We start from the raw sequence: 14,180 nt of genomic DNA, 5'->3' as shown, positions 1-14,180 counted from the left end.
AAGTTCAGTAGAAACTTATTTATACTTGTCCATCAGCCTTTCCTCACAAGTCATGTTTCCCAGGCCTCTAATCATTTTTGTCACTCTCCATCTTTCTACTTTTTTTTTTTTTTTTTTTTTTTTTTTTTAAGAGCAGACCACCAAAACTGGACTGCACAAGTGCTGAACAGAATGGAAGAATCATGTCCCCTGATCTGCAAGTGACACTCTTGTTAATACCATGAAGAATGCAGTTGTTTGTTTGGGTTTTTTTGCAACAGGAGCACACTGTTGGCTCATATTTGGTTTATGGTCCACTGTCACCTCCAGGTACTTCTCCGAGTACTGTGGCCTAGCCAGTCATTCCCCAATCTGAATTTGTTCATGCAATTATTCCATCCTATGCGCCGGACTTTGTAATTACTGAATTTCATCTCCTGAAAGTCATTTCCTCCAACAACTTTCTAAAAGCATCTTTAAATCATTTTTGAGAACAAGCCAAACAGACAATAACATCACATAATCTTTGAGTTGCTTTACAAATTCAGAGAACTCTGAAGCCAGATTGCAGGATTAAACATTTTCAGAAGCGCGCCATTTGTTCATTGTGAAAGATCTTATCAGTTGAGATTAGTTTGGAGGAGACAAGTAGCAATATGAAGAGCCCTTCTTACAGAATTTGTAGAGATTAAAACTTCTAAACAAGAATATATCAACTAGATTGAAGTAATCCAGTGAGTTTAATCTAACATTCAGTCCCCCTTTACTGTATTAGGAGTTAGTGCTTATTTCTTCTCTAGCAGACAAGGTTCCTTGGGTAAATCTGATATCTTTTATTAGACCAACTCAAGTAGTTGGAAAAATTCTTCTTAGCAAGCTTTTGGGTATAAATACACTTTGTCAGGCTGAGGAAGCATCTGCAGTTGGTATGTGCTCTTCCCAGATGGAATGAATAGTAAAGAAGCTAAAGGCTACAAATATAACCTATACCCTTATTTCTTCTCTGTCATTATTATTTTTAGCCCTTTCAATCAATAAGAAAAATTCTTCCTCCAACTAGTTTTTAAACACATGAAAAATATCAGGCTGGTACTGAGTAACTTAATTTGATTCATAGGTTGAAATATTAAATATCAGCACAAGAACAGATGAAATATTATTGTGCATGAAGAAAAATTAAGTGTTTTTATACCCTTCCTGGATTAACATTATATTTGTTCCTAGCAAGAGATACAGCACTTGGCTCATAATATTAGATAGAATAGAGTTAGATAACTAGAAATCACCATCTTTCCCCATACAATTATTTCCAATTTAGTACATGTTAGTGTCCCACATAATTACTTCACAGGTGCTATGTAATGAGTCCTGCTCAGTACTGTCCAATAAACTATATTATTTTTCATGGTTTAAAGAAACCCCCCCCCCAACCATGAATTTATCAGCTTTTCTGGAATTTGAAGAGGAAAAATACTGTTACCATTAGGAAGTGGAAGAGCATTACTGCTGAAATGCTTAACTCTGGAGGTGGTCACTGTTCCTCCAAGTGTTCTGTTCTAATATTAACATACAGTTTATTTTAGATGTAACATGTAAGAAGGTAGTGGGGGATGGGGAGGGGTGTTAAAAATGTCAGTTATAGTATTGCAGAAAGATCAAGTAGAATACAAACATACACAGTTAAAGTTAATGATAAGGTCTATTAAGGAAAGTTAACTTAACTATTTACCCTAAATAGATTTTCTGACACTGACTTCTACATTCCTTCAATGAACCAAGTAAGCTAAAAACACACTTGTCAGTATCAGAGTCATTGTCTTCCTTGCCTTGTGTAAAAATGAGATCTATGTTAAAATTGATTTGAAACATTTAGGATACTGTTGTTGATGCTAATTCTTGCCACAATTGTTAAAATTCTCATGCCTCTTCTTCCACTTGTGTGCAGGCATCCTAAACCATTCTTCATACTATTCTATTAACATAAGAGCTCATTCAATCCCTGAGAGTTCCTCTCTATTAGAACATCATTTCTGAGGGATATGTTTTTGTGCAGGAAGCCTGTGGTCCTGTTGCTGAAATTGAGATGAAAAGCAGGAAGCAATTCTGTGTGCTACACACAGGCACATCCAGTGGAGAGTGACCATACTTCCAAAAATTTTCCTTTGGTCTTTAGGAGACGGTATGAACAATTCTGACATACACAAAGACAACCACAAGCAATGCTTAGTGACATTTCCTTGTTTACACAAAAACCAGCACGGGTGGACTATTACTTGGCTAACATTTGCTTTTAACTACTGCATGTTAGTTTTAAGGGGTATACTTCGTAGCTGTGTTGATCTAAGACAAAAAGACATACAAAAAACTAGAACTCCTGGTTCCAAAATGATACCTTTTATAAAAGGTATCATTTTGGAACCAGGAGTTCTAGTTTTTTGTATGTTAGTTTTAAAACACTCAAACACCAAACCTTTACTTTAGTCTGAGTGAAGGCCATGCAGTCCTACAAAGGGAGACTGGAAAGTTTGCAGTTCTCCTCTTGGTTTACTCATTTCCTTTTTCATTGAAAAAATCTTAATACATTGTTTAAGACAGGAAAACAGTATACATTAGAAGAATACTGATGAGACAGAGGATCAAGAAATAATTTTTATGGCTTGCCTGAGCAAAACCAATTCAATTCAAAGTCACTTTCCCATCAACTCAGCCCATACTACTTCCTTAGCAGAAGTCCTGAAATACTTGAGGAAATCCTGCAGAGATGAAAATTTCCCCAAAACTCTAATGTGAGGGAGGCAACTGGACTAGGGGAACATTTTCCACTTTTATGAAGGTGCCCAAATATTCTATGAAAAACAGAGCTCTCAATTCTTTCCATGAGATCAGTAAAGCATTTTTGGATCCATTGCTGATATGTACCAGCATGTAATGGGGATGGGGGGAAGAGATTCATGAAGATTCATCAATACCATGATTTGATTTTACTTTTCCTTTTCAAAAAGTCTTTGCGCCATACCTGAACAGCTTTATTCTGAACTGAAAAGTTTAAGATAGGTATTTTTATAAAATAAAAACATTAAAAGCCCCATGAATTCCTATACAAATAGTAAATACGGAATATGTTGCAGTCACATTTTATAATTTCTCACTCTACTTTCTGCAGTATGAAAAACATTACAGAAAAATACAGACGGGGCCCCAAATCTTTATAAACATTTATACATGAGCAATCCCTTTGACTGTAATAGACTACTCAGCTGCATAAAGTTAAGTACATGTGTAACTGTTTCCAGAGCTAGGGAAAACAAGAAACCAAGCATAAACAACCTGTTTCAGTTACAGTAACCTGTGATGTTATTTGAGCAACAGTAAATTAGAATATTCTGAAAAAGAAGTGCTATTTATATTTAAAATAAAGTATTGGGAAAAGTCAGGGGTAAACATTAGGATCTAACAGACAGAAATACAAGCTGCAAGAGGAAAAGAAATGTGATACTGGAATAACAGTGTTGAGAGACGTTCCAATCAGGATGGACAGATTTAAATCAGCAAGCAGGAAGACTCAGTTTACATCATCAATGTTAATCTTGTTTTGCATTAACACTTTTAATTGTTATAACTGTTGAACTTCTAATTGTTTTCCTAAGTTGATTTTCATTGGTTGGTAACCATTAAAACATGCAGGTATACAACTAAAAATAGCTTTTATACTAAATTTGATTCTTCTTTTTGCTAACCAGGATATTTACACATTTAAGCAACTATATACATGTACTCAGATACTTGTTATATTTTATTGTGTTATAAAACGGTGAATTGCATTATTTATTTACTAGATGATGAATTTTTTACTTGTGGTTTACATCAAATTGCTTTGGGACAAAAACTGAAATTGCTAAAATTCAGCATTTTAAATCTAATCTAATTAATTGTAATCTATTTTTAATAATTAAAAATAATATATTAAATATTCTGGATACACAAGAAAAAGTTTATCAGAATATATTCAGACAAAGGTTCTTCGGGTGAATCTGATATCTTTTATTAGACCAACTTAAATAGTTGGAAAATAATTATTAAGCAAGCTTTCGGGTTCAAAAACCCTTCGTCAGGCTAAGGAAGTTTCTGCAGTTGGTGTGCGCTCTTCCTGGATGGCATGAAAAGTAAAGAAGCCAGCCCAGCCTCTGGCTTCTTTACTTTTCATGCCATCCAGGAAGAGCGCACACCAACTGCAGAAACTTCCTTAGCCTGACGAAGGGTTTTTGAACCCGAAAGCTTGCTTAATAATTGTTTTCCAACTATTTAAGTTGGTCTAATAAAAGATATCAGATTCACCCAAAAAGCCTTGTCTGCCTATGTCCTTAGACCAACATGGCTACAACCTACACCCCTGTAACACATCAGAATATATTCTGCATTTCAAGGTAACATTTTAATAAGCACAGGAAAGATTCTGTAGTTACTGAGCTGAACCAACTGTTTCAGTCACTGCATACTTCAGTATTTTAGAACTGGTAGACTTCAACCTCTCTCTCACAGTTGTTATTCACAGATTAGAGGAGGAAAACCAGTCTCCCAGCTTTTTCAGAGCTCAAGCACAGCGGTTCTCAACCAGGGTGCCGCAGCATGCCAGGGTGCCCCAAAATCCTTTTAAGTGTGTCGTGCAATATCAGCTCTGTTAGGTTTGCAAACACAGACACACAATTCACAAGATATACTCAGAGATTTCAAATAGGAATCAATACGGTCAAAAACATTCTGCCTGTTGTGGCTTTTCTGAGTACTCTGTAACAGAAGAATTGTGCTATTATTTTTTGTATTTTAAAAAAATAATTGAAATATAAAATCTGGCATTTTCTGAAAGGTACCTCAAGTCTACTGTCTTGGGTCTAAAAACAGCTGAGAATCATTGCTCTAGTGGCTTCTCAAATTTGAGCAAACACATTATTGAACTAAAACTGAAATTAAGAACATATTCTTTTTACACCTGCAGAGGTGGCTACAACTCTCAAGAGCTGGTTTATTACTTCAAAAACTTGTAGTTCCAGTTATTTAGCCAGGCATTTCAACCAGTTTTGTCTTTAATTATACCAAATTAGCAAATGTACAGGTTCAATATAATTTTAATTATATTATGTAATATGCCAATTTCAAGTGGTATCTACAAAGAAAAATATACTTTACATTTAAATGTTAAAAAATGCACTTCTTTTTTTCTTTAGAGGTGAACTGATATATCAGTCCATATCAAATTGGCACCTATAAAAGAAAATTGATATTATCAACAATTGGTTTTTTTTGGCAGGTGTAGCTAATAATGCCACCGATCAATGCCACATGCATGCATGCAGCCGCAGCATTCACGCGGCTAGGAATGTAGCCTGGCAGCCCGGAGAGCAGAGTCTGGCTGGTAAGTCTATGGGGGGAAAGGGGTGTAGAGGGGAACAGACTGAGGCCCCTATGGCAAGGGAGGGAGTGGGGCCAGGGCAGCACAGGGCACAAGGGAGAGCCTGGAAGGAAGGCACCATTTTGGTCTTGCTTCTCTCCCAGCTATATGGTAGGCTCAGTAAAAGACAAAGATTTTGTAGGGTGATCTCTTTTATTGGACCAACCACGTAGTTGGGCTATAATCAGACAAGCTTTTAAATGCAAGACACTTTTCCTCAGATCTCGCATCCTCAGGTCTTACATTCGGGAGTTTGCCTGACTTTATCCCAGCTACAGACTTGGTCCAGTAAGAGACCGCCCTAAGAAATCCTTGCCTCTCCCATCATTTCTGGGCCATCATAGCTATTCCATCGCTCTTCGACTACCAATAACAGACACTGCCAAAAACTTCTTACTTGTCATCCATTTGCCAGACCATCACAGTCACAATGTCCCTCTGACCCTGCTGGAGTCCCCCACTGAAACCTGTGCACCATGCAAGGTGCACACATTTGACATGGCTTGTCGGCACTGGTACGCTGCACCGCCTTGGCCGCACCGACACAGCTGGCAGGACACGGCCTCACTGCTGTACACAAGGTCCCCTTATTCCAGGACGGGTGTTTCTGCAGGCCGTGGTGCAGGGCCATGTCACTTGGCCCATAGGGCTCCCACCAGCCTAGAAACAGGGCCACCCTGGGAGTCATTTATGCTGCCACCGCCACCCGATGCCCTGCCTCGTGGGGTGGGTCCAGGGCCGCCATGCGGCGAGGGGGTCACGGTAGGTCCCAGCCTGGCGAGATGCTGCACCAGCCCATGCCACCAGCCTCCTCGCGACAGCGCCTCCTGTGGACGTGGACGGACGGACGGACACGCGGACGCGGACACACACACACACACACACACACACAAACGAGGAGGGGGGGCAGGAAAACGTCCGTTAACCGCCCCATTCCAGCCCGGAAGTGGCTGTCCCGGGCCCTTGCCCACCCCCCGTTGGGAGGGGACGCGCCCCCCGCGACACGCGCGAGCTCGGTACTGACCCGGGGGCTCGACCCCGCTCGGCCTCACGCGCGCCCCATGGTGCCGCCGCCCGCGGCTGCAAAGACAGGCCGGGAGCAGCGCGAGCCTGCTGACGCATGTACGCAGGCGCGCCGCCCCCCCCCCCCCGTGAGGGAAGCAGCTGAGGCCAGGAGGGGAGACTACGCATGCGCACAAGGAGATGCAGCCTCCGGCTAGTGTGCGCCTTTGCGAGCACAGGGCGAATACGCATGCGCATTGACAGGGCGCCGGCAGCGGAGCCTGAGCGTTCGCCTGGGTAAGGATGCGCAGGGGAAGTTCCACCTTCCTCCAGCCAGCGCCCTCCCGGTACATGCCGAGAATTGTAGTTCTGTAGAGGCAGATGCCCGGGTGGGGGGCGAGCCTGACTACAGGTCCCAGCGGGCCGCGCGGCAGGCTCCACTGAGGGGCGGGGCTAGTTCAGTGGCCAGGGAGAGATGCGTGCTGCTGTGGGAGAAATGGAGGGGGGGGAGGTGGGGAGCAGAAAACAGAGCAGCAATATCGGGCAGGCAGTAGGAAGCAGATGCGGGAGCACCAGATCAGGTAGGGAGTGGAAAAGAGAGCAGCAGACCAGAAAGAAAAGTACGTGAGGGCACAGTGCACACGGCAGGAAGCAAGAAGCAGAGCCCCAGATCGGGTAGGGAGCACAGCAGCGAAGTAGGCAGGCAGCAGAAATGAGAGCAGCAGATAAAGGAATACAGGACAGGGTGGGGGAATAGAGCAGCAGATTGAGCAGGGGCAGGAAGTAGAAACTAGAGCAGCAGATCAGGCAGGGACTGGGAACCAAAACAGCAGACAGGGCAGGACGCAGAGCTGGAAACAGGGCAGGGAGGGGACAGAAAAGTGGCAGAGTGGGCAGGGGATTGGAGCTAATTTGTGGTACGTCTGTCAAAGCAGGTTGGTCCCCTGGTGCAGTAAAGCAGTGCTGAACCCACCAGTACAGCCACAAGTCTGTTCTTTTGAGCAGATATGTTTGAAAAGAAGAGCAGAGTTTGCTGATCTTGTCGGAATGGAGTTAAAATTATCATGCTGGAAGGCCCTTAAATGTTGCAACTAGAGAAAATTCAACCAGCTTTTAAGGGACACAAAAGCACAACTCCTCCGGCAGCTGCAAGGATTGGAACTGTTCCTTTGCTCCTGGTCTAACCTGACTATAGAGCTTTGTGTCCCTAAGCAATTTAATAGGACTAGAAAGCAGCAATCAATTTTGGCTTCCTCTTTGACAAAGAAGTTGGTCTTGCATATTTTTCTTTGCTTTCGCATCGAATGCCAGAGAACAGAGAAAGGGTCCGGCTGTTGCGCGAGTACACGTTCTATGCCTGGAAATGCATCTTCCATCTCAATGCCTACTTTCTTTCTCTGGCCTTTAAATAATTTCTTGTATTCTGCCTTCATTCGACTGCAAGTTTCCGAATATGTTAGACACCTGCAGATCTTGAATCTCTTTCAGAGCTCCTGGTAAACAAGGGAATTTGTTCCAGTGAAAAGTGGACTGATTCATTTCCCCAGCCTCCAGGCATAATCCTGGCATTTTGGACACATGAATACAATGGCAGCTTGCCACCTGCTTCATTTATTCACTTGACATTCAGTGCTCCTCAGTCCTTACAAATGGGCTCTTTGTGCAACCTTCTGTGGTAATGTAAAAGGTCCCCTGCAGGAATTTGTGTGTATGTCTATTCTGTAGGAAATATAAAAGAGAGGGTTGTAAATACTCTTGATTGCTTTTGAGCATAGATATGTTGTCTTTACAATGTATTATGTAACTATGCAACTCCCATAAATCCCTTTTTATCCCATGGAGGCTATCTTAATGTCAAGTACTCATTGTTTTATTTTACTTAACATCACAAGCAAATGTTTTTACCATACAAAGACTAACACAGCAGGCCATAGGAGGAAAGAAAGGTTATTACTCACTGTAGTTTTTTGCTTCTGTGGATCCCTGCTCTAAGGCACATTCACAAGAGCCACTTCACCTCCAAGGAGTAAGGATTCCTATGGGCTATTGTCACTGTGAGCCTATAAAGGTTCATAAGCTGCATGATGCAAAACGATGATTTCCCTAATCGCTGAGGAGGGCAAATGGGTGAAAAGCACAAAGAGCATCTCTAGCTTACAGTTGATTTGTGTGTGTTCACTGGGAGATTTGTTCCTTTAGAAAAGTTCTCTCTTGTCTTGGTCCTCATTACCTCAGATAGTTTCACTCCACATGCCTCATTACATTTACTGTTGGCAAATTCTTGCTGGCTATTTTAAACAAGAGCCATGCTAAAGTATTTGAAATGGCAGGTCCTCTTCTCTGAAATTCAATCTGTGCAATAAAGAATGGGGAGGAGTTTTGGAAAGCATGCAAGGAAGAAATAGGGGAAAAAAAGCACTGATATATTAATTAATAGCATCCCTCTTCATGCCATCTCCTGCCAGATTGTAGCCTTCCTGCAGAAAAGACACATGACAGGTTTTTCTTTTGTTTGTGGTTAGTGAAAGATTCCTAGTATTCATAACTGCCAGAACAGCTCATTTCATGATCAACACAACTCTGTTTGATCAGGTCTGGTAACAGGCTTCTACCACATGTACATTTGGCATAATAATTTATGCCATCTATGGATACTAGGGTTACCATAGGTCTCAGTTTTCCCAGACATGTCCTTTTTTTTTATCCTCCGATCTCTTTCTAGGCAGTTTTTAAAAATCTGCTCAAATGTCTGGGATATTGCTCAGCTCAGCTGTGTGAGGTGGGGTGGGTGCATGCAGAGGCTGGGAGAAGCTGGGGCTGCAGCTGAGAACTGGGGCAGAGGAGATGTCTGCAGGATCCTAGCACCTACCAAATTCAGTTTAGCTTCTTTGCCACAGCAGAGAAAGAACCCTAGGGTCCTAGCACCTGCCTTTTTCTCTCCCTCTTACAGCAGCATCTGGTCACTCTTGGGTGTGGGACTGCAACTTGTCAAGGGGGATGGATTGTTGGCAGCAGTCCACTGTAGGGGAAAAAGGTTGCAGGGGCAGGGCAGCCAGGAGATGGAGGGAGCAAACGGCTGTGGTTAGAAGTGAGAGGTGGGGAGACTGTGGGTCCCGAATGTGGGGCAGGGAGTTGTGGGTCAGGAGTGAGGGGCACTAGTATGGCCCAGGGAGACAGGATACTGTGGGTTGGGAGTGAGGAGCACTGGCAGGGCCAGGGGTCCCTGGGTCAGGAGTGATGGGCTGCAGTAGAGCTGGAGGGGCTTTGGCTTGGGAGTGAGGGGCAATGGAATGTGCAGGGTGAGGGCACTGACATATCACTGCACTTAACAGTCATATATGCCCCCCATGCACATGGCAAGTGTCCTCTTTTTTGGAACTGGAAATATGGTAACCCTAATCAATACTAGAAACCTTCTGGATGCAATTTTCCATAAGCACTAAGGATCTCCCTTAGTCACACTTTTACTTGGTCATCCAGGAGCAAATTCTTGTATACCAAGTGAGAAAGGTGGGGAACACCCAGGGGCATGAACAGCTGGTGCCTCCCGAGACTTGAGGGGCACTATTTGTAAGTGGCAGTGTTGACAGCGAGTGGTAAACCAGGGTTTATGTATCTGAATCATTTCTATAGATGTTAGTACCATAATCCCATTGAAAAAAAATGTTTTATATATTTCTGTATTTAAAATGTCACATAAATGACATCTAGCTAAGCACAATCCTGATTGAAAAATTTGGAATTTATATAATTGCTTATTACACTAAGGCATGTTTATTAAGTTTTTAAAATTACTTACAATATTATAGTGAGTATTTAATAATATATATTACCCAGGTGCTTCAACTAGGTAAGGCCCTAATTCAGCAAAGTGTTCAAGCATATAGTTAAGTTTAGAATTTTAGCAAGGCACTTAATCTCATGCTTAAATCAAGGGCCTAGTAAAGTAAATGTCCCCCAAATAAATTATGATCTTCCCACTCTCAGATGGCCTTCACAAAATGCATAATAGTACCATATTATGAGATTTTCATTGCTAAGAACATTTCAGAGCAAACAAATTACCTTCTCTAGATTTTACATTTTATGTACAACAAAAATATTAAATTAAAAGCAAACTTATAATATTAGGGTTCTCTGACTACTAAAAAGGCCTGTCAATCACAAGTTAAGAAAAATATAATTATTAGTATAAAAACTAAGTTCTGGTTTCTAAACCTGATAAAAAGGTTTATAGTGCTCATAGCTTAAGGAGAGGCAAGCAGCAATAAAGAAATCAAACAACTCAGTAAAGTCTCTTTATTAAAATAATTTTGTAAACAAGTATAATATAAGAAAATACACTGGATACTGCTGTAGATCATATACAATTTACAGCATAGACTCTCCAGAGAGCATCATGAATTACGAAAATAAAGCAAATCCTATTTAAAGTGTGTTGTCCTCACTCAGTAAAGCTTTCAGGGTATTTTGCATAATGTTTGTGTTTTTTCCATGGCTTTTTCTGGATGTTTGTTAATTTTAAACAAAATTCGTTTCAACCCTTCCTCCAGACAACCCAGCCAACCTTCCCACTGGATTTTACAGTAAAATCATAACCATGTAAGTGATAGTAATGTCATAAATCCATGGCAACAGGCTTCTAAACAGAAAATCATTCTGAATTTGTCTTAAGATGCTGAAACATATTGATTAACATTACAAATAGTCTAACAACTCAAAACTTCCACTTTTTTGCAAGGACACTAGCATGTTTTGTATCTTGATCAGAGGCAACATATACTCTTCAAGCAAAAGACAAAAAGTCATAGTATTAGACAAGTGCATCCTCTCTCCTCAATCACTGTAATAAGTTCACATATAAAAAATGCAAGTTATAAACTGTCAAAATATAAGGCAACTGAAGGGAAAGTTCCTTCATTTTAATCTTATTGTTGCTATTCCCAGGAAGAAAAACAGAACTATAAAAAAAACTCTTTTAAAATTCTCTCTACTTTATTATCCTCCAGTTTAAAATTTTCTAAGCAAACCATCAACTTTCATACAGTTCTGCATATCTAGAAAAGAGCTGAAAGAGAGTAACTTTCCTCCGCAAGAGCAGTCATTTTTTGCTTCATCTTGAGCTTAATATTGAGAACTAAAGACTCCCAAATAAACTTTTCAAATAAAATGCAAGTTCAAAATAACTGCTCTTATTAGTACATGACATAGGAATGTGCAAGTAGAAGGCACTTTACCTATAAAGATTAAACTGAGTTGGGGAAACACACATAGTTATGGATTTGACTATTCATATTAGCAACCTTAAAAAGTCAGGATTATTAACATCATTTTGAGTTTCTAGTGAATCACTATCTACTCTGATTTTATTCTTTATCACTAAAAAAAATATTTGTACCATAGTAACTGCCTTGTACTTAACTCTTCCACATATTAAAATATGACTCACAGAAGTGGACAAAATGTTCTGCAGTCAGAGCATCCTCATTTATTTTCAAGGATACTTCTTGCCCCATCATGACATTTCTACTCATAAGAATAAATCAAAACAAAACCAAACAAACCTGTAGAAAAAAAAATGCTGCACATAGTATTACCAGGTGCAGTAATGTCAACTGTCAACCAATAAATCCACTGAGCTCCCAAGGATCTGCAATTTCATTCCTATTTTTAAACCATCTTTCAGTTCATTGCAGTCTTCCATTTCTAGCACTGCACTGAGATTCCAGGGATAAAAAATAACCCAGAAAAAAAGGGGTGCATTAGGAAATGGATGCAACTAAACTTAACAGATTTGTTTTGGTTCATAAGAGAACCTAGGAGAACACCATTCCTTTATACAAGGTAATCACTTGCCTAATTACAAGAATGGAGGCAGATGACACTAGGAGGGCTGGTATCGCATATTGTGGTGGGAGGCCTCCTAAGAAGCTTCCATATTATCTGTTAAATCTAATGTTTAAAAGCCAAAGAAAAAGAATTACCCCAATTTCTCGCTTTCATTTTTTAAAACATCCTTTTCACAACAGGAGTCTCAGCCGCTGGTATATGACCATAAACCACATCAGCCTTATTGTGGAGAGTAATAAAAACAAACGTGCAAGCATTATGCGTTTGAGCATTGATGGAACTTAAATGATGGGAATCTGGTTGCTATTTCCTTGAGGTTTCACTATTCTAATTTACTAACTACAATGTTATACTGTGAAAACCAATATAGATGATACATTCAAATCAAAGCAAAACAACCAGGATAGTAAGCATGAGCATGGCTGTCCTCTTCAACTGAGAATAAACTTAACAAATGAAATGTTTGCTAATCAGCATTATTTACACGAGTTAAAAAACAAAAATGGTGTGTTTCAAATTTTGAAGTTGTTTTAAATTTTTTTACATCTTTTCTCAAATCTGATATCTAGTAGCAACCAGTACCTATCCCACCCATTAAATACTTGAAATCCTCTTCTCTTTAATTAAGAAAGATTACTTTGGCCTCCAGACTACTATTATACAACTTGTCTGCTTCAAAACATGCAGTTCATACATTTTACAGTTTTACTGCCATAGTCTATACATTCTGGCCCAATACACTCACAGCAGGCATTGTGAAACCAGCGGTATTTGGATGCTCCCATGGACTCACAAGAGATCTTGCACTGATGTATTGACATGCAGTCATCAAAATAGACCACAGTGCACATGTGTTCTAAACAAAAGGGAAAAAAAGACAGCACTTTAGTTACGTAGCTATCAAAGATTAGAATCATTCAAATTACCTGCCATAGGAGACAAAGACAACAGAAGCGGTGATTCTGGAAAGGGAAGAGGTGAGAATATTAGGCCTGTCAGCACCATGACAAAGAAGCTTGGCATCCAGGGAAAACCTACAGTGGCAGCCTCCCCTCACCCCACACACAGATCCGGGGGGGCACACACGTGTCCCTCCCCCATGCTGGGAGTGAATGCAGCAGCAGGAGCCGCCCTTCCCCATCCCCATGCCCCCCCCCCCCCAAACGAGCCACTCGTGCCTGTCTTACGCCCCGCCCCAGCTGGGCACCACGTGTTGGCATTCCTTCACTTCGGCACTCAGGGCAGTTGCCCCGGCTGGAGTCATTCATTTATGAAGACCGTGGGACAAACACAGCAGTTCCAGTGGGTCTTTGTTTTTAGAATCGCATTCTATTTCTCACATAGAAGAACCCCTTTTTTCACAGCCTTAAAAGGGGTACCTTGCAAAACACAGAGAAAAATGAGGCAGGGCTATACAATGAGTCCTGGCCTCCAGCTTTCAATATTTGTAATACATAAAAAGCAAACAACACCCCCCACCCCAAGAAACTTTCAAGTACTTAAGCCAACACAATGCAGTAAGATCTCTTTACTAAGGGGGCAGAGGTAAGAATAAACTTTTGACCTTTCCCAAGTTGAGTACTTAGCTTACAAACTTCATGATCTTATAATGTAAAAACAGTGTCAAGTGTGCTGTAAACTTGGACCACTACAAGCAGGTAATTTATGAACTAAACAGGATGCATAGACCAAGGTTTCAGTTCAAAGAATCAGTAAACTACTGGAGACATGCATAGAACAATATGCATTGTTAGATCCCTTGTTTCTCTAATCTCTATCATATCATTATTCTTGTGGCTTTTTAGTGAAACATTTATAGTTTCATAGTTTTATAGTTGGTAGGGTAGAAAGGGACCTAAGCAGATCATTAAGTCCGAACCCCTGCCATGGGCAGAAAGGGAGG

At 40.8% G+C, this 14,180-nt stretch overlaps 2 protein-coding genes and 1 long non-coding RNA gene across 6 annotated transcripts in view; 1 reads left to right on the top strand and 2 right to left on the bottom strand.

Annotated features, from left to right (window-relative positions):
- The window catches only part of RALBP1 (ralA binding protein 1), a 44,971-nt gene extending 38,433 nt beyond the window's left edge, over positions 1 to 6,538 (bottom strand). For both annotated transcript variants that reach the window (XM_006262855.4, XM_006262857.4), the window contains exon 1: positions 6,450 to 6,538. The gene's annotated coding sequence lies outside the window, so the exon portion shown is untranslated. The remainder of the gene's footprint in view (positions 1 to 6,449) is intronic.
- A 97-nt stretch (positions 6,539 to 6,635) lies between these two features.
- On the top strand, positions 6,636 to 8,279 carry LOC109283832 (uncharacterized). The gene is made up of 2 exons (XR_009460770.1): positions 6,636 to 6,724; positions 7,363 to 8,279. It is a non-coding gene; the product is annotated as an uncharacterized LOC109283832 (long non-coding RNA).
- Positions 8,280 to 10,712: 2,433 nt separating this feature from the next.
- Positions 10,713 to 14,180, bottom strand: part of TWSG1 (twisted gastrulation BMP signaling modulator 1) — a 39,018-nt gene continuing 35,550 nt past the window's right edge. For all 3 annotated transcript variants that reach the window (XM_006262854.4, XM_059724247.1, XM_019490338.2), the window contains exon 5: positions 10,713 to 13,133. In XM_006262854.4, coding sequence (XP_006262916.1) covers positions 12,952 to 13,133 — 182 coding nt within the window. In that variant the 3' untranslated portion in view covers positions 10,713 to 12,951. The remainder of the gene's footprint in view (positions 13,134 to 14,180) is intronic.

This window comes from Alligator mississippiensis, chromosome 3, assembly GCF_030867095.1.
Source record: "Alligator mississippiensis isolate rAllMis1 chromosome 3, rAllMis1, whole genome shotgun sequence".
Lineage (NCBI taxonomy): Eukaryota > Metazoa > Chordata > Crocodylia > Alligatoridae > Alligator > Alligator mississippiensis.
This window is presented reverse-complemented; position numbering and strand designations above follow the sequence as displayed.